This window comes from Pogoniulus pusillus, chromosome 40, assembly GCF_015220805.1.
Source record: "Pogoniulus pusillus isolate bPogPus1 chromosome 40, bPogPus1.pri, whole genome shotgun sequence".
NCBI classification, from domain to species: domain Eukaryota; kingdom Metazoa; phylum Chordata; class Aves; order Piciformes; family Lybiidae; genus Pogoniulus; species Pogoniulus pusillus.
Genome location: NC_087303.1, coordinates 5,564,366 through 5,585,109, shown reverse-complemented (window position 1 = coordinate 5,585,109; position 20,744 = coordinate 5,564,366). Strand labels below are relative to the sequence as shown.

The window sequence follows — 20,744 nt, the reverse complement described above, 5'->3', positions numbered from 1 at the left end:
AGTGCAGGATGAGTTTATCCTGGTGCCTGCTCCTCACCCAGTGCAGGATGAGTTTGTACCAGTGCCTGCTCCTCACCCAGTGCAGGATGAGTTTATCCTGGTGCCTGCTCCTCACCCTGTGCAGGATGAGTTTGTACCAGTGCCTGCTCCTCACCCAGTGCAGGATGAGTTTGTACCAGTGCCTGCTCCTCACCCAGTGCAGGATGAGTTTGTCCTGGTGCCTGCTCCTCACCCAGTGCAGGATGAGTTTGTGCCGGTGCCTGCTCCTCACCCAGTGCAGGATGAGTTTGTCCTGGTGCCTGCTCCTCACCCAGTGCAGGATGAGTTTGTACCAGTGCCTGCTCCTCACCCAGTGCAGGATGAGTTTGTCCTGGTGCCTGCTCCTCACCCAGTGCAGGATGAGTTTGTACCAGTGCCTGCTCCTCACCCAGTGCAGGATGAGTTTGTCCTGGTGCCTGTTCCTCACCCAGTGCAGGATGAGTTTGTCCTGGTGCCTGCTCCTCACCCTGTGTTGAGGAGGCTCCAGCTTGGTGTGGTGGGGACAAGGCAGAGATGACACAGCCTGGCCATTTCCACAAGACCAGCTTTAATATCAGTCATGAGAAGGAGGAGAAAGCACAGAATCCATTCATGGGGAGGGGGAAAAAACTACTTAAAAAAATCAAAATGAAAAAGAGTTTTAAAAGAACCCTTCAAGAACCTCCCCACAGCCCCCCCCCCGACCCTCCCCACCACAGACAAACTATCCAGGCACTGGAGATGGAAGAGCAGGATGAGAGGAGGGGGGCAGATGATCCACCAGAAGCTGTCCCCTCTCCAGGGATGCTCACCTCGAGGGGAGGTTTGGGGGTGGGGGAGGGGTTGGTGATTGGTAGCGTTGAAGGAAGCCCCCGGTGGTGACCTGGCCTCGATGGGGAGGGACCCAGGCTTTAGCTTAAGGTTCATCACAGACTGACACGAGAAGAAGGAGGAGAGGAAGGAGGAGGAGGAGGAGAATCCAAGAGCTGGGGGCTTTGTGGTTCTTTATTCTATCAGCCCAGGTCGTTAGTTAGGGTGGGGCTGGCTGGAGCCCTCGGGGTCCTCCTGGGAGGGAAAATCAGAGACTGCAAAGAGGAACAGAGCTGCTGACAACAGGCAGGAACCATCCCTGCCACCCAAAGACCTGGCATGCAACTGGGGCTCCTGGGGCTTGCTTGGGTTTGGGTGGACCCTTGGGCAGCATTGGGAAGTGTTAGGGGTTGGGGGGGGGATTGGGTTTGTGGTGGTGGTTCTTGGTTTGGTACAGTTCAACGACAACAGCAACCTAAAAAACCAACCCAAACCAAAAGCAAAGCAAAGCCAACAGAAAGATGAGCTTCAAGAAGACAAAGACCTTCCCCCCAACCACCTTTAGAAGAGGAAAAGGACAACACCTGTTGGGTTTGGGTGGACCCTTGGCTGGATTGTGAAGTGTTAAGGGTTGGGTTTCTATTTTGGTGGAGGTCCTTGGTTTGGAACAGTCCAACAACAACAGCAACCAAAAAAACCCAACCCAAACCAAAAGCAAACCAAAGGCAAAAGGAAGATGAGCTTCAAGGAGACAAAGACCTCCCCCCTCAATCACCTTTAAAAGAGGAAAAGGACAACACAAGTCAAGCCCAAGGTGCCTCTTGCTTGGTTTTGGGTGGACCCTTGGCAGGATTGTGAAGTGTTAAGAGCTGAGAGTTGGGTTTCTGTTTTATTTTGGTAGTGGTGCTTGGTTTGGAACAGTTCAACGACAACAGCAACCAAAAAACCAACCCAAACCAAAAGCAAACCAAAGGCAAAAGGAAGATGAGCTTCAAGGAGACAAAACCTTCCCCTCAACCACCTTTAAAAGAGGAAAAGGACAACACAAGTCAAGTCCAAGGTGTCTCTTGCTTGGGTTTGGGTGGACACTGAGCAGGATTGTGAAGTGTTATGGGATGGGAGTTGGGCTCCTGTTTTATTTAGGTGGTGGTCCTTGGTTTGGAACAGTTCAATGACAACAGCAACCAAAACAACCAACCCAAACCAAAAGCAAACCAAAGGCAAAAGGAAGATGAGCTTCTAGAAGACAAAGACCTCCCCCCTTCAGTCACCTTTAAAAGAGGAAAAGGACAACAGAAGTCAAGTCCAAGGTGCCTCTTGCTTGGGTTTGGGTGGACCCTTGGCAGGATTGTGAAGTGTTAAGGGATGGGAGTTGGGTTTCTGTTTTATTTTGGTAGTGGTCCTTGGTTTGGTACAGTTCAATGACAACAGCAACTAAAACAACCAACCCAAACCAAAAGCAAACCAAAGGCAAAAGGAAGATGAGCTTCTAGGAGACAAAGACCTTCCCCTCAACCACCTTTAAAAGAGGAAAAGGACAACACCTGTTGGGCTTGGGTGGACCCTTGGCTGGATTGTGAAGTGTTAAGGGTTGGGTTCCTGTTTTATTTTGGTGGTGGTCCTTGGTTTGGAACAGTTCAACAACAACAGCAACCAAAACAACCAACCCAAACCAAAAGCAAAAGGAAGATGAGCTTCAAGGAGACAAACCCCTCCCCCTTCAACCACCTTTAAAAGAGGAAAAGGACAACACAAGTCAAGTCCAAGGTGCCTCTTGCTTGGGTTTGGCAGAGTGTATATATATATAATATATATATTTATTGGGTTTCAATGCATAGCCATTTGCTTCCTTGGGGTTTTTTTTTGTGTCTCTTTGTTTTGTTTGCCTTTATTTTTTTGACCTTTATTTTTTTTTTACCCTTTCTTTTCTTTTCTTTCTCTTCATTTTGTTGTTTGCTTGTTTCAATTTGATTTAAAATGTAGTTTATTTCTTTTTTTGTTTTTTTGCTCCCCACCCCCCCCCCCCTCCATTGCAAACCTGAGCTGGATCCCTGCTTTTCCTGGGCAGTTTCCCCCCTTTTTCCTTCGGTGTTGGCACTGTGGAGCAGGGTTGGTGGCTGTCAGCAGGCAATCTCCTCCAGCGTGCCCAAGGTGGCCTGCAGTGGCACATTCACAGTGTGGCTGATGGTTTCCGAATGGTTTGGCATGGGGTCACAAGTGCTCTGCAAGCAGGAGGAAGAAGCAGGGGGGAGAGTGAGCCTGGGAGCTGCTGGATGCCTTCCCTAGCCCTTCCCCCCCTCAGTCGCTGTTTCCTTCCCCTGGCTGAGCCACAGCTCCTGTGGGGGGAGCTGAATGCTGCAGGCTGAACCTCGTCAGAGATGCACAGAGTGGGTTGGGTTGGAAGGGAGCTGAAAGCTGATCCAGTTATAGAAGTACAGAACCATAGAACCATGGACTCATAGCCTCATAAAGTCATAGAACTATAGAGCCATAGAACTACAGAGCTATAGAGCCATAGAACTACAGAGCTATAGAGCCATAGAACTACAGAGCCATAGAACTACAGAGCTATAGAACTACAGAGCCATAGAGCTATAGAGCCACAGAACTACAGAGCCATGGAACTACAGAGCCATAGAACTACAGAGCCATAGAACTACAGAGCCATAGAACTACAGAGCTATAGAACTACAGAGCCATAGAGCTATAGAGCCACAGAACTACAGAGCCATGGAACTACAGAGCCATAGAACTACAGAGCCATAGAACTACAGAGCCATAGAACTACAGAGCTATAGAACTACAGAGCCATAGAGCTATAGAGCCACAGAACTACAGAGCCATGGAACTACAGAGCCATAGAACTACAGAGCCACAGAACTATAGAGCCATAGAACTACAGAGCCATAGAACTACAGAGCCACAGAACCATAGAGCCATGGAACGACAGAGCCATAGAACTACAGAGCCACAGAACTACAGAGCCATAGAACTATAGAGCCATAGAACTACAGAGCCACAGAACTATAGAGCCATAGAACTACAGAGCCATAGAACCATAGAGCCATGGAACTACAAAGCCATAGAGCTATAGAGCCATAGAACTACAGAGCCATAGAACCATAGAGCCATGGAACTACAGAGCCATAGAATCATAGAACTACAGAGCCATAGAACTACAGAGCCATGGAACTACAGAGCCATAGAATCATAGAACTATAGAGCCATAGAACTATAGAGCCATAGAACTACAGAGCCATAGAACCTCAGAGCCATAGAACCATAGAGCCATAGAGCTACAGAGCCATAGAACTACAGAGCCATAGAACTATAGAGCCATAGAACTACAGAGCCATAGAACTACAGAGCCATAGAAATACAGAGCCATAGAACCATAGAGCCATAGAGCTATAGAGCCATAGAACTATAGAGCCATAGAACCATAGAGCCATAGAACTATAGAGCCATAGAACTACAGAGCCATTCAGCTATAGAGCCATAGAACTATAGAGCCATAGAACCATAGAGCCATAGAACTATAGAGCCATAGAAATACAGAGCCATAGAACCATAGAGCCATAGAACCATAGAGCCATAGAACTACAGAGCCATAGAACTACAGAGCCATAGAACCATACAGCCATAGAACTACAGAGCCATAGAACTACAGAGCCATAGAACTACAGAGCCATAGAACTACAGAGCCATTCAGCTATAGAGCCATAGAACTATAGAGCCATAGAACCATAGAGCCATAGAACCATAGAGCCATAGAACTACAGAGCCATAGAACTACAGAGCCATAGAACTACAGAGCTATAGAACCATACAGCCATAGAACTACAGAGCCATAGAACTACAGAGCCATAGAACTACAGAGCCATAGAACCATACAGCCATAGAACTACAGAGCCATAGAACTACAGAGCCATAGAATCATAGAATCATAGTACCATAGAACCATGGAACTACAGAACCACAGAATCACAGAACCATAGAACTGTAGATCCATAGAACTATAGAACCACAGAATCATAGAATCAATCATAGAACCATAGGATCATAGAACCATAGAATCAACCAGGTTGGAAGAGACCTCCAAAATCATCCAGTCCAACCTATCCCCCAGCCCTATCCAACCAACCAGACCATGGCACTAAGTGCCTCATCCAGGCTTGGCTGCAACACCTCCAGCCACAGCCACTCCACCACCTCCCTGGGCAGCCCATTCCAATGCCAATCACTCTCTCTGACAACAACTTCCTCCTAACATCCAGCCTAGACTTTCCCTGGCACAGCTTGAGACTGTGTCCCCTTGTTCTGTTGCTGGTTGCCTGGGAGAAGAGGCCAACACCCACCTGGCTACAATGTCCCTTCAGGTAGTTGTAGACAGCAACTAGTTGTAGAACTATGGAACCATAGAATCATAGAACCATACAACTATAGAATCATAGGCTCATAGGATCATGCAGTTACAGCATCACAGAATCATAGAATCAGTCAAGGTTGGAAGGCTGAGAGGCAGAGAATGGCTTAGCTTGCAAGGGACCTTACACATCACATACTCCAACATCCCCACCATGGGCATAGAATCAGAGAATCAGGCAGGGTTGGAAGGGACCACAAGGAGCAGGCAGTGCCAACCCCTGCCATGCCCAGGGACACCCTACCCTAGAGCAGCCTGACCACAGCCTCACACAGCCTGGCCTCAAACACCTCCAGCCATGGGGCCTCAACCCCCTCCCTGGGCAGCCCATTCCAGCCTCTCACCACTCTCCTGCTCAACAACTTCCTCCTCACCTCCAGCCTCACTCTCCCCACCTCCACCTTTGCTCCATCCCCCCCACTCCTGCCACTCCCTCACAGCCTCCAAAGTCCCTCCCCAGCTTTTTTGGAGCCCCCTTCAGATGCTGGAAGGCCACAAGAAGGTCCCCTGGGAGCCTCCTCTGCTCCAGCCTACACAGCCCCAACTCTTTCAGTCTGTGCTCACAGCAGAGCAGATCCAGCTCATTCTTTGTAGCCCTCTGAATCTCCCCATTTCCAGCTTTGTTCCATTCCCCTCAGTCCTAGCACTGCCTGACAGCCTAATAAGTCCCTCCCCAGCTTTCTTGTAGGGCAGGGACACCTCCCACTACATAGCCTCATCCTACCTGGCCTTGGATACCTCCAAGGAGGGGACATCCACAGCCTCCCTGGGCAACCTGTGCCAGTCTCTCCCCACCCTCACTCTAAAGAATTTCTTCCTCATCTCCACTCTCAACCTCCTCTCCCATCTCAAAGCATTTCATAGACTCAGGGACCTTAGAGATCATCCAGTTCCAACCCCCTGCCATGGGCAGGGACACCTGCCACCAGCACAGGTGTGCTTAAGGCCTCATCCAACCTGGGGACATCCACAGCCCAGGGAGTGGACATCCACAGCCTCTCAGGGCAACCTGTGCCAGTCTCTCCCCACCCTCACTCTCAAAACCTCACATCTCCACTCTCCCCTCTCCCAGCTCAAAGCCATTTCCCTCATCCTGCCACTCCCAGCCCTTGCCAAAAGTCCCTCCCCAGCTTTCCTGGAGCTCTTTCAGGTACAGGAAGGCTTTTCTGAGGTCTCCCTGGAGCCTTCTCCTCTCCAGGCTGAACAGCCCCAACTCTCCCAGCCTGTCCCCACAGGGGAGCTTCTCCAGCCCCCTGCTCATCTCCATGGCCTCCTCTGGATCTGCTCCACCAGTTTGATGTCCTTGTCTGGAGGCTCCCAGAGCTGGATGCAGTACTTCAGCTGGGGTCTCTCCATAGCAGAGGGGAAGAATCACTTTGCTCACCCTGCTTGTGCTGCAGCCCAGGACACAGGTTGGCTTTTTGGGCTGCCAGCACCTCCCCATGGAGCTGACTGAGCACAGGGAGCTCTCTTAGTGGGGCTCCTTACCACGTTTTCATCATGGCTCCCTTCCTCTTCCTCCTTCCCAAGTAGGTCCAATAATTTCTCCTTGATGAGCTGCAAAAGAAGGAGGTTGGGTTAAGGCAGGCAGGAACAGTCAAGCCCTCTGCCCTGCCTGCATGGGCACACAGGAGGCATGGAGCAGCCTCATCCCATGTGGCCAGACACAGCTTTAAAGGAGCCCAGAGTCCCAGCATGGTAGGGTTGGAAGGGACCTCTGCAGCTCATCCAGTCCAACCCCCTGCTAAAGCAGGGCACCCACAGCAGCTTGCCCAGGGGCACAATGGCCAAGGTGGGGTTGGAATCTCTGCAGAGGAGACTCCACAGCCTCTCTGGGCAGCCTGCTCCAGGCCTCCAGCAGCCTCACACCAAACAAGTGTCTCCTCCTGTTCAGGTGGAACCTCCTGGGGTCCACTCTGTGCCCAATGCCCCTTGTCCTGTCCCTGGGCACCACTGAGCAGAGTCTGGCCCCAGCCTCTTGTCCCCTAGGCTTTAGCTCTTGCTGAGCATTGCTCAGCTGCCCTCTGGAGCTGCTCTTCTGCAGGCTCTCAGCCCCAGGGCTCAGCCTTAGCTGCTCCAGGCCCCTCAGCAGCTCTGCAGCCTCCACAGGACTCTCTCCAGCAGTTCTCTGTCCCTCTTGAACTGGGAGGCCCAGAATCAGCAGGCCATGAGGAGATGACCTCAATGAGGAGGAAGCACCTTCCAGGGACAAGGGCAATGGACCTTAGGTTGGGATGTGCCAGATTTGCTGGGAACTGCCTGTCCCCACTGGTGTTGGCTTCCTCCTCCAAGCTATCCCAAGCCTTAAACTTGGCATGTCCTATAGATGCCTGTGATTTGGGATCCCTGGGGTCATCTTGCATCAAGCCCAGGTGCTCCTCAGGAGCTTGCAGCCAGCTGCAGATCCTCTCTTTCCCCCTCAATTTCCCCTTCCATCAACAGAAGTCCTGAGCCTGATGCCCAAGACGAAGACTCCTGTAACGTCATGGGAAGGAAAATCAACAGCTGGCAGGGAGGATGCTCCAGGCAGGGTTATTTTGGACCATGACTCATTTAGTGGGAAGAAAAAATGAGATGGAAAAAGTCCAAATGGCAGGAGGGAGCAGCTGGAAGCTGCCTGTGTGCTGGCAGGGCCAGCAGGGGAGGATGCTGCAGGTGGGTTGGGACAGCAGGAGGCCACCAGAGGCTGTGCTGGGCAGCACAGCACAGAAAAGCTTAAATCCCCTGGGAGGTGCTGAGCTGTGCTGTGGGCTCAGGCATTAGCATCTGCTTGGGGGAAACATGCTTGAGAAGAAAGAGACTGAAAGCCTCCAAGGGTCCCAACTGCTGCAGGAGGGCAGGAGGAGGGAGAGCTGCCAGACACCAAAGTCCCCTCCCTGCTGGTCGCTGCAGCAGCTCTGACTGGAATGGGAAGCATTAATGGTCATAGGCTCAGGGAACCACAGAATCAGGAAGGTTGGAAGGGAGCACAAGGAGCAGCCAGTCCCAACCCCCCTGCCATGCCCAGGGACACCCTACCCTAGAGCAGGCTGCACACAGCCTCAGCCAGCCTGGCCTCAAACACCTCCAGCCATGGGGCCTCAACCCCCTCCCTGGGCAACCCATTCCAGCCTCTCACCACTCTCCTGCTCAACAACTTCCTCCTCACCTCCAGCCTCACTCTCCCCACCTCCACCTTTGCTCCATTCCCCCCACTCCTGTCACTCCCTGACAGCCTCCAAAGTCCCTCCCCAGCTTTCTTGCAGCCCCCTTCAGATCTTGGAAGGCCACAAGAAGGTCTCCTCGAAGCCTTCTCCTCTCCAGCCTGCACAGCCCCAACTCCCTCAGTCTCTCCTCTCAGCAGAGCAGCTCCAGCCCTCAGCTCATCCTCCTGGCCCTTCTCTGGACACCTTCCAGCACACACAATGTCAGCAATTAAAACTGGGGCACTGTGTGGCCACCCCAGCCTGGCACCAAGGCTGGCAGCCCCCAACTCCACCCCAGCAGAGGTCTTACCTCGTAGATGTAGTCAAAGAGCTCCAGGATAGTGAGGATGCTAGCACCGATGAACAGCCCCATCTGGCCTCCAATGTCCCCTGGGAGAGACAGCAGCACAGACAGTCAGAGAGGCAGAGAGGCACCCAGCTTGGAAAGGACCTCCAAAGCTCACCCAGCCCAACCTCCCTGCAGTCAGCAGGGGCATCCTCAGCTAGATCAGGTTGCCCAGAGCTCCACTGAGCCTCACCTGCAGGGGTTGGGACCCAACCACCTCCCTGGGCAACCTGTTGCAGTGCTCAGCCACCCTCATGGGAATGGCAGGAGGAGCAGGAATGTGTTCAAGGACCTTGAGCAACCTGGGCTGGTGGGAGGTGACCCTGCCCAGGGCAGGGGGTTGGAACTGGCTGAGCTTTGAGGTCCCTTCCAACCTCACCCATGCTATGATTCTGTGATCCTGTGGTGCAGAACTTGCTCCTCACATCCAATCTGAGTCTCCTCTGCTCTCATTTCAAACCACTGCTCTCAGCCTGTCCCTGCAGCCCTTTGCAAGCAGTCTCTGTGCAGCCTCCTTGTAGCACCTTCAGGTTCTGGCAGGCTGCTGTTAGGTCTCCTTGAAGCCTTCTCTTCTCCAGGCTGCACACCCCCAGCTCCCTTAGCCTGTCCCCATAGCAGAGCTGCTCCAACCCCTGGATCATTTCCATGGCCTCCTCTGGACCTGCTCCATCAGCTCCATGTCCTCCCTGTGCTGAGAGCTCCAGAGCTGAATGCAGCACTGCAGGTGAGGTCTCACCATGTAGATGATCTTCAGCCCTGGGCTAACTGCTCTCAGGAGCAGCTCTGCAACCATGGCTCCATCTAAACACCAGGAGGAACTTCTTTGCTTTGAGGGTGGTGGAGCTCTGGAGCAGGCTGCCCAGAAAGGTGGTGGAGTCTCCTTCTCTGGAGTCATTCCAAACCCTTGTGGATGCTGTCATAGAATCATAGAATCAAGCAGGCTGGAAGAGAGTTCCAAGCTCCTCCAGTCCAACCTAGCACCCAGCCCTGGCCAACCAACCAGACCATGGCACTAAGTGCCCCAGCCAGGCTTGGCTGCAACACCTCCAGACACAGCCACTCCACCACCTCCCTGGGCAGCCCATTCCAATGCCAATCACTCTCTCTGACAACAACTTCCTAACAACATCCAGCCTAGACCTGCCCTGCCACAGCTTCAGGCTGGGTCCCCTTCTTCTGTCCCTGGCTGCCTGGCAGCAGAGCCCAACCCCACCTGGCTACAGCCTCCCTGCAGGCAGCCTGCAGGCAGCAATGAGCTCTGCCCTGAGCCTCCTCTTCACCAGGCTGTCCTGTGTGACCTGCTCTGGATGATACAGCTCTGGCAGGAGGCTTGGACTTGATCATCTCCATATGTCCCTTCCAACCCCTGTCAGTCAGTGACTCAGTGGTGCAGATGCCCTGGGTGCTGCCAGCCCCACAGAGTAAGGAAAAGCAAAGGATGACCTCCAGAAGCACCAAAAGCCAGCAAAGGCATCCTGGGAAGGACCTTGCTGGCCACTAAAGCTTTTCTCCTGCTAATGAGGCCATCAGCTGGAAGCCTAATGAGGATTGAATACCTAAAGCTGGCATCTGAAGAAGCCATCTGTCAGAGTCAGGCAGCAGCCCCATCCCAGGAATCCCAAAGCCCAATTCCCAAACCAAGCAGGGGAAGGAGAAAGATGCTGGAGAAGAATTAGGTAACATCCCCTGGAGCCTGGAAAAAGACCTCCACCTGCCAAAGAGAGGCAGAGGAGGTGACCTGCTTTGTGCCCAACTCAAGGCTGACTCTGCTGGGGATGGAGGCACCATGGGGAGAAGAGACTTGAGGAGTCTGCTGGGAACCTACCTGCTGACATGAGGTGATGGAGAGGGTTGGGTTGGGAGGGACCTTAGAGATCATCCAGTTCCAACCCCGTGCCATGGGCAGGGACAACTCCCACTGGCACAGGATGCTGAAGGCCTATTCCAGCCTGGTCCTGAACACCTCCAGGAGGTTGTGGAGCACAGAAGCACCCAATGTGATCAAAGATCACATTGGGTGCTTCTGTGCTCCACAACCTCCCTGGCAAACCTGTGCCAGGGTCTCAGCACCCTCAACCTGTGCCAGTCTCTCACCACCCTCACTGCAAACAACTTCTTCCTAACATCCACTTCCAATCTCCCCTCTGCCACTTCAAACCCATTCCTCCTCCTCCTCCTGCCATTCCCACACCTTCTAAGTAGTCCCTCCCCAGCCCTCCTGCAGCCTCCTTCAGATCCTGCAAGGCCACTCCAAGCTCTCCTGGAAGCCTTCTCCTCTGCAGGCTGCACAGCCCCAACTCTCTCAGCCTGTGCTCAGAGCAGAGCTGCTGCAGCCCTCTCAGCATCTTGGTGGCCTCCTCTGCACTGCCTCCAACACTTCCATGTCCTGCTTGTGCTGGGGGCTGCAGAGCTGCCCCCAGGGCTGCAGGTGTGGTGTGAGGAGAGCAGAGATCTCCCTGGGGATCAGCTCCTGGTGGGGCAGATGTGCTCTGAGACATCACAGAATCTTAAGCTACTTTTAGTTTGGTAGCAGTTCCTTCTTGTGTTGGAGGCTCCAGAACTGGCTTTTAGTTCACAGAATCAGGCAGGGTTGGAAGGGAGCACAAGGAGCAGGCAGTGCCAATCCCCCTGCCATGCCCAGGGACACCCTACCCTAGAGCAGGCTGCACACAGCCTCAGCCAGCCTGGCCTCAAACACCTCCAGCCATGGGGCCTCAACCCCCTCCCTGGGCAACCCATTCCAGCCTCTCACCACTCTCCTGCTCAACAACTTCCTCCTCACCTCCAGCCTCACTCTCCCCACCTCCACCTTTGCTCCATTCCCCCCACTCCTGCCACTCCCCCACAGCCTCAAAAGTCCCTCCCCAGCTTTTTTGGAGCCCCCTTCAGATGCTGGCAGGCCACAAGAAGGTCCCCTGGGAGCCTCCTCTGCTCCATCCTGCACAGCCCCAACTCTTTCAGGCTGTGCTCACAGCAGAGCTGCTGCAGCCTCTCAGCATCCTCCTGGCTCTGCTCTGGACACTCTCCAGCATCTCCACATCCCTCTTGTCCCAGGGGCTCCAGAGCTGGATGCAGTGCTCCAGGTGGGGTCTCAGCAGAGCAGAGCAGGGAGGGAGCATCACCTCCCTCACCCTCTTGCCACACTGCTCCTGCTGCAGCCCAGGCTCTGCTTGGCTTTCCAGGCTGGTCAGATGGTCTCAAGTTAGCTGATGTGTTGTGTCCTTCTGCTTGTCCCCCCTTTTCCCCCCCAGCCCCCACCCCAGAGTCCAGCACAGGCTCACCCCAGGCTCCAGGCTGCACCTTGAGCCCTCCTTACCAAGTAAGGCTGCCACTTCATAGGCTTTCTTCTGCTCAATGGTCTCATAGTTGAGTGCTTCAAAAAATATGTCCAGCACAAGAATATTCTCTCTGCAGAAAGAAGACAACAGCATCAGCCTTGGAGAAGAAGAAAGAATGGCACTAGGGGGATTCTTCCTCCTCTCTCTCCTGACTCTTCTCTTTCTGGGGTCCTCAGCAGCCCACAGACACTTGGACCTCCTGCAGACCATCAGGCACCAAGAGGATTCTGGCAGCCCTAGCAGAAGCTGCAAAAATTCATCTCCAGCAGCTCTCTGGATCTCACTTTGATGCTAAAGGGTCCAAAAGATGCTTAACATGGAATAACTCTGACTGCCTCTACAAGGTGCCCAGGGCTTGGGGAGGTCCAAGAGAGCAGCTGCTGAGGTGCACTGCCTGCAGCATGTCCACTGAGAAGAAAGCAACCTTCACTTCATCTCTCCAAGGAGTCCACCCTCACCCACCTTGGAGGACACTCCCCTGCCTGGGGCAAGCTTTGGTCTCATCAGAGGCTGCTTTAAGCAGCTCTGCAGCCACCTCCCCCCGTGGAGCAAAGGAGAACTCCTCCCTGCAAGCACTCACGAGATGTATTTTTCTGACTTGTTGAATTTCTTCTCCAGGTACTTGGCCGAGGTCTTGCTGGGTATCTTGACCATGGAGAGCTCTTTGTTGTACCTGGTCAGGTTGCAGGGTGTCCTGCAGATGCAGTAGTTGCTGTCCTTCTCAGCCAGCAAACCTGCAGGAGGCCATAGAGTTAGATCTCACCCAGCTGGGGACACACAGCAGATGTGGGAGCGAAGGTCAGGCCACTTGGAGAGGGGCCAAGCAGGCACACAGCATCCCAGGGAGGCTGCAGGTAACCCAGCCCTGGCCTCTTCTCTCCCACTCCATGGCAGAGCCATCCTCAGCATCTTGGAGAGGCCTTTGGATGGTCCTGCCAGCTAGAGAGGGGCTAAGCAGGCACACAGCATCCCAGGGAGGCTGCAGGCAACCCAGCCCTGGCCTCTTCTCTCCCACTCCATGGCAGAGCCATCCTCAGCATCTTGGAGAGGCCTTTGGATGGTCCTGCCAGCTAGAGAGGGGCCAAGCAGGCACACAGCATCCCAGGGAGGCTGCAGGCAACCCAGCCCTGGCCTCTTCTCTCCCACTCCATGGCAAAGCCATCCTCAGCATCTTGGAGAGGCCTTTGGATGGTCCTGCCAGCTAGAGAGGGGCCAAGCAGGCACACAGCATCCCAGGGAGGCTGCAGGTAACTCAGCCCTGGCCTCTTCTCTCCCACTCCATGGCAAAGCCATCCTCAGCATCTTGGAGAGGCCTTTGGATGGTCCTGCCAGCTAGAGAGGGGCCAAGCAGGCACACAGCATCCCAGGGAGGCTGCAGGTAACCCAGCCCTGGCCTCTTCTCTCCCACTCCACTGCAAGGTCATACCCAGCATCTTGAGGAGTGGCCTCATGCTGCAGGCTACAGCAGCAAGTGCTCCAGGGCCATGTGGTGATAGAGTCTCCCAAATCCACACATGGAACAGGTCTCTGCACCTCAAACCCATCCCCAGAGCTGATCCCTTCCTGCACTCCCAGGGGTGCTCACTCCCCCTGAGGCTCTCTGTGCCGATGGAGCTCCACAGCCCAGGCACGACCAAGAAGAGACTTCACCCTAGGGTGCACCCAGCCCTTCCCAACAAGCTGGGTCTCATCAGGAGCCACTGCCAAGCTGCAGCTGCTCCAGATGGCCCCAGTCATGGCAGCCAGCAGGACAGAGGCTGCTGGAAGAGCCTTGGCAGCCAGGGGTATCTCTCGGTACTCACCAAGCGCAGGCTCTGCGCACTCCTTGTACTGCTCCGGGGTGCAGAAGGGAGCATCCCCTGTGTGGAAAGGACATGGCCATCAGTGGGCATCAGCCACCACCTCTGCAGGGCACCTGGGACCTGCTGGGCTCTCCACAGCAACCACAAGAACCTCCCATTAGCAAAGCAAGCCCAGGTTGGGGCCAGGCAGCAGAGGCACCGCAGTGTCTGCCCTACCTCTGCCTGCTTCTTGCAAAGTGAGGAGGGGGCTGCTGGAAACAGCACCCAGGGGCTTAGCTGGGACTGAATAAAGGGGAAACTGTTTCCACTGGATAAGTCCTCTGTGATCATCAGGTCCAACCACTGACCTTGGCCATCAAACCATGCGCCCAAGTGCCACGGGCAGCTGCAGAGGGACACTCTGCAAGGGCATGTGGTGACAGGATGAGGAGGAAGGGGTTGAAGCTGGAGGAGGGGAGATTGAGACTGGAGAGTAGGAAGAAATGTTTAGAGTGAGGGTGGGGAGGCAGCTGGCACAGGTTGCCCAGGGGGGTTGTGGATGCCTCATCCCTGGAAGTGTTTCAGGCCAGGCTGGATGAGCCCTTGAGCAAGCTGGGCTGGTGGGAAGTGTCTCTGCCCATGGCAGGGAGGGTGGAACTGGATGGGTTTTAAGGTCCCTTCCAATCCAAACCATATATATCTTGAACACCTCCTTGCATGGAGACTCCACCACCTCCCTGGGCAGCCTATGCCAATCCCTGACCACTCTTGCAGCAAGGAAACTTTTCCTCACCTCCAACTTAACCCTTCCCAGGTTTCAACCTGAGGCCATTTCTTTTCCTTCTGTCACTTGACACTAGGGAGGAGAATCAGAGAATGCTTTAGGTTGGAAAGGACCTCAAAGCTCAGCCACTTCCAACCCCCTGTCATGGGCAGGGACATCTCTCACTAGAACAGGTCACTCAAGACCTCATCCAGCCTGATCCTGAACACCTCCAGGGAGGTTGTGGAGCACAGAAGCACCCAATGTGATCCAAGATCACATTGGGTGCTTCTGTGCTCCACAACCTCCCTGGCAAACCTGTGCCAGGGTCTCACCACCCTCAACCTGTGCCAATTGCCTCCCCATCAGAGACCTGCAACCATCAGAGACCTTCAGAGAGCAACCAGGTCTCCCCTTCAGCCTCCTCGCCTCCAGACTAACCAACCAGACCCAAATCCCTCTGCCAAGGCACTCTGCCAGGGCTGCTTGCATCCTTCATTCCTCAGGGAATCACAGAATGTCAGGGGTTGGAAGGGACCTCCAAAGCTCATCAAGTCCAAACCCCCCCCCTGCCAGAGCAGGATCACCCAGGGCAAGGCACATTCAGGTGGGTTTGGAATGTCTCTAGAGAGGGAGACTCCACAACCCCACCCTGGGCAGCCTGCTCCAGGGCTCTGTCACACTCACAGGGCAAAAAAGTCTTCCTCAGGTTCACATGGAATCATCATCAGCACATAGAACTGTGGAACTATCACTACATGGAACCATCAACACATGGAACCATCATCAGCACATGGAAGCATCATCAACACATGGAACCATCACTACATGGAACCATCAGCACATAGAACCATCATCATCACATGGAACCATCATCAGCACATGGAAGCATCATCAACACATGGAACCATCACTACATGGAACCATCAGCACATAGAACCATCATCATCACATGGAACCATCACTACATGGAACCATCATCAATACATGGAACCATCACTACATGGAACCATCAGCACATAGAACCATCATCATCACATGGAACCATCACTACATGGAATCATCACCACATAGAACCACCATTACATGGAACCATCATCATCACATGAAACCATCACTACATGGAATCATCATCATTACATGGAGCCATCATTACATGGAGCCATCATCACATGGAATCATCACTACATGGAACCATCATCAACACATGGAACTATCACTACATGGAACCATCATCATGACATGGAACCATCAGCACATGGAACCAGCACTACATGGAGCCATTATTACATGGAACCATCAGCACATGGAGCCATCAGCACATGGAACCATCCTCACATGGAACCATCATTACATGGAACCATCCTCACATGGAGCCATCCTCACATGGAACCAGCACTACATGGAACCATCCTCACATGGAACCATCAGTACATGGAACCATCCTCACATGGAGCCATCCTCACATGGAACCATCAGCACATGGAGCCATCCTCACATGGAACCAGCACTACATGGAACCATCAGCACATGGAACCAGCACTACATGGAACCATCAGCACATGGAACCATCAACACATGGAACCATCAGCACATGGAGCCATCAGCACAACATGGAACCATCAGCACATGGAACCAGCACTACATGGAGCCATTATTACATGGAACCATCAGCACATGGAGCCATCAGCACATGGAACCATCAGCACATGGAACCATCATTACATGGAACCATCCTCACATGGAGCCATCCTCACATGGAACCAGCACTACATGGAACCATCCTCACATGGAACCATCAGTACATGGAACCATCCTCACATGGAGCCATCCTCACATGGATCCATCAGCACATGGAACCATCCTCACATGGAACCATCAGTACATGGAACCATCCTCACATGGAGCCATCCTCACATGGAACCATCAGCACATGGAGCCATCAGCACATGGAACCATCCTCACATGGATCCATCAGCACATGGAACCATCCTCACATGGAACCATCCTCACATGGATCCATCAGCACATGGAACCATCCTCACATGGAACCATCAGTACATGGAACCATCCTCACATGGAGCCATCCTCACATGGAACCATCAGCACATGGAACCATCCTCACATGGAACCATCAGTACATGGAACCATCCTCACATGGAACCATCAGTACATGGAACCATCCTCACATGGAGCCATCCTCACATGGAACCATCAGTACATGGAACCATCCTCACATGGAACCATCAGTACATGGAACCATCCTCACATGGAACCATCACCACATGGAACCATCAGCACATGGAACCATCCTCACATGGATCCATCAGTACATGGAACCATCCTCATATGGAACCACTAGCACATGGAGCCATCCTCACATGGAGCCATCCTCACATGGAACCATCCTCACATGGATCCATCAGCACATGGAACCATCCTCACATGGAGCCATCCTCACATGGAACCATTAGCACATGGAGCCATCCTCACATGGAGCCATCCTCACATGGAACCATCCTCACATGGAGCCATCCTCACATGGAACCATCCTCACATGGAGCCATCCTCACATGGAACCATTAGCACATGGAGCCATCCTCACATGGAGCCATCCTCACATGGAACCATCCTCACATGGAGCCATCCTCACATGGAACCATTAGCACATGGAGCCATCCTCACATGGAACCATCCTCACATGGATCCATCAGTACATGGAACCATCCTCACATGGAACCATCAGCACATGGAGCCATCCTCACATGGAGCCATCCTCACATGGAACCATCCTCACATGGAGCCATCCTCACATGGAACCATTAGCACATGGAGCCATCCTCACATGGAACCATCCTCACATGGAGCCATCCTCACATGGAGCCATCCTCACATGGAACCATTAGCACATGGAGCCATCCTCACATGGAGCCATCCTCACATGGAACCATCCTCACATGGAGCCATCCTCACATGGAGCCATCCTCACATGGAACCATTAGCACATGGAGCCATCCTCACATGGAACCATCCTCACATGGAGCCATCCTCACATGGAACCATCCTCACATGGAACCATCCTCACATGGATCCATCAGTACATGGAACCATCCTCACATGGAACCATTAGCACATGGAGCCATCCTCACATGGAGCCATCCTCACATGGAACCATCCTCACATGGAGCCATCCTCACATGGAGCCATCCTCACATGGAACCATCAGTACATGGAACCATCAGCACATGGAACCATCCTCACATGGAACCATCCTCACATGGAGCCATCCTCACATGGAACCATCAGTACATGGAACCATCCTCACATGGAACCATCACCACATGGAACCATCAGCACATGGAACCATCCTCACATGGATCCATCAGTACATGGAACCATCTTCACATGGAACCACTAGCACATGGAGCCATCCTCACATGGAGCCATCCTCACATGGAACCATCCTCACATGGATCCATCAGCACATGGAACCATCCTCACATGGAGCCATCCTCACATGGAACCATCCTCACATGGAGCCATCCTCACATGGAACCATTAGCACATGGAGCCATCCTCACATGGAGCCATCCTCACATGGAACCATCCTCACATGGAGCCATCCTCACATGGAACCATCCTCACATGGAGCCATCCTCACATGGATCCATCAGCACATGGAGCCATCCTCACATGGAGCCATCCTCACATGGAACCATCCTCACATGGAGCCATCCTCACATGGAACCATCCTCACATGGAGCCATCCTCACATGGAACCATCCTCACATGGAGCCATCCTCACATGGATCCATCAGCACATGGAGCCATCCTTACATGGAGCCATCCTCACATGGATCCATCAGCACATGGAGCCATCCTTACATGGAGCCATCCTCACATGGAACCATCAGCACATGGAACCATGAGCACATGGAGCCATCCTCAGCAAGCTGGCTGGCAGTGCCCTGTGTGCCCTCAGGCAGGTCTCTGCCCAATGCACTGAGCGGATGCCCTGGGGCACTCCTCTCCCTCTCCGCTCCCTGCTGCCCTCTCCCCGCCGGCTGGGGCAGAGGTGTGGGGGCACCGGGGGGCACTGACCTGGCATGTGCACCATCCTGCAGTTGCAGTTCTCCACGATGTAGCGAGTCTCACAGTCGATCCTGCAGGCTGTGATGCTGTAAACGGGAAAGAAGTCTAAGCCCATGTCGGCCGAGCGGCATTCACCCCAGGGCGGGGGCAGGTAGGTCAGCTGCAAGACAGGGAGGGCACAGGGGAGCACCAGTCAGCAGTGGGGCACAGCACCTCTACTCTCCACTCTGCCCCACAGCGCCTCTGCTCTGCTCTGCTCTGCCCTGCTCAGCCTGCCTCCGGGATGCTCTGGCCAGGTCTGAGCCCTGCGGGTCAAAAAGCACTGCTCAGGCTGGGGCCAGAGTGGCTGAGAGCAGGCAGGCAGAGAGGGAGCTGGGGGTGGTGGCAGAGAGGAGCTGCAGAGGAGGCAGCAGTGCCCAGGTGGGCAGCAGAGCCAATGGCATCCTGGGCTGGCTCAGGAGCAGTGTGGGCAGCAGGACAAGGGAGGTTCTTGTGCCCCTGTGCTCAGCACTGCTCAGGCCACCCCTGCAGTGCTGTGTCCAGCTCTGGCTCCTCCATTGCAGAGCTGTTGAGGTGCTGGAAGGTGTTTGGAGAAGGGCAGCAAGGCTGGGGAGGGGCCTGGAGCACAGCCCTGTGAGGAGAGGCTGAGGGAGCTGGGGGGGTGCAGCCTGCAGCAGAGGAGGCTCAGGGCAGAGCTCATTGCTGCCTGCAGCTGCCTGCAGGGAGGCTGTAGCCAGGTGGGGTTGGGCTCTGCTGCCAGGCAGCCAGCAGCAGAAGAAGGGGACACAGCCTCAAGCTGTGCCAGGGCAGGTCTAGGCTGGATGTTGTTAGGAAGTTGTTGTCAGAGAGAGTGATTGGCACTGGAATGGGCTGCCCAGGGAGGTGGTGGAGTGGCTGTGGCTGGAGGTGTTGCAGCCAAGCCTGGCTGGGGCACTTAGTGCCATGGTCTGGTTGGTTGGGCAGGGCTGGGTGCTAGGCTGGGCTGGCTGAGCTTGAAGCTCTCTTCCAGCCTGCCTGATTCTGTGATTCTATACAAAAGGACCTCAGGGAACTGCTGGGGAGAGTCCACAGAGATGCTGTGGGCAGGAGAACATCTCCCGAAGAGACCAGGCTGAGGGAGCTGGGAGCAGAGGAGCCTGAGGGCTGCTGTGGGAGCTGGGGATAAGATGTGCAGGGTAGTGTGGGGAGGATGCAGCCAGGATCTGCTCAGGGATGGCAAAGGACAGGACAAGGAGCAGAGGGGGCAAGCTGGAGCAGAAGAGGTGCCACAGGAACAGGAGGGGAAACTTTGTCAGTGTGAGGGTACTGGAGGCTGGAGCAGGCTGCCCAGAGAGGTTGTGGAGTCTCCTGCTCTGGACACGTTCCAGATGTGCCTGGATGTGCTCCTGTGTGCTCTGCCCTGGCTGCTGCTGCAGGCAGGGGAACATCTCCCTGTGAGGCCAGGCTGAGGGAGCTGGGAGCAGAGGGGCCTGAGGGCTGCCCTGGGTGCTGGGGAGAGAGATGTGCAGGGCAGTGTGGGGAGGATGGATAAGACATTGCTCCTTATCTCCAGAGCTGTCCCTGCCTAAGGACTGGCTGAGCTTTGAGGTCCCTTCCAACCTAAACCATTCCATGATTCTCTTCTATAATAAGCTCTGGCATCTCCCCAGGCTGCTTCAGTCCCTTCTGCTCCTCAAGCTGCTTTCTAAAGCACCAGCAGCAAGAGCTGGGGAGGTGCTGGGAGCAACAGGCACCCTTCTGAGGAGCAGGGAATACCCACATCAGGTGTGAAGAGGCAGCAGACAGCAGGGATCCCATCTGCAGGGCCCAGCTGAAGCATCAAGGAGGCTGGGGGGGGGGGGCAAGAAAAAAAACCCCAAACCACCACATTTGCAACCTGAGAAACCTCCAGGAGGATCCAGGTGGGTTTGACAGCAGTAGCAAAGCAGCACCTTGGACTGAAAGCATCAGAAGCAGCTCTGAGACCATAGCCAAGTGCTGCTTGA

At 54.1% G+C, this 20,744-nt stretch overlaps 1 protein-coding gene across 4 annotated transcripts in view; it reads right to left on the bottom strand.

Moving 5' to 3' along the window:
• Positions 1-565: 565 nt before the first annotated feature.
• LOC135191595 (acid-sensing ion channel 2) overlaps positions 566-20,744 on the bottom strand; it is a 722,832-nt gene continuing 702,653 nt past the window's right edge. For 2 of the 4 annotated variants that reach the window (XM_064174024.1, XM_064174027.1), the window contains exons 4-11: positions 18,769-18,919; positions 13,926-13,982; positions 12,704-12,857; positions 12,102-12,193; positions 8,750-8,829; positions 6,743-6,811; positions 2,867-3,050; positions 566-1,083 (exon numbers count right to left, since the gene is read on the bottom strand). In XM_064174024.1, the coding sequence (XP_064030094.1) occupies positions 2,949-3,050; positions 6,743-6,811; positions 8,750-8,829; positions 12,102-12,193; positions 12,704-12,857; positions 13,926-13,982; positions 18,769-18,919 (705 nt within the window). In that variant the 3' untranslated portion in view covers positions 566-1,083; positions 2,867-2,948. Of the gene's footprint in view, positions 1,104-2,866; positions 3,051-6,742; positions 6,812-8,749; positions 8,830-12,101; positions 12,194-12,703; positions 12,858-13,925; positions 13,983-18,768; positions 18,920-20,744 lie in introns of all 4 variants that reach the window. The other 2 variants (XM_064174025.1, XM_064174026.1) reach the window with 2 other exon arrangements.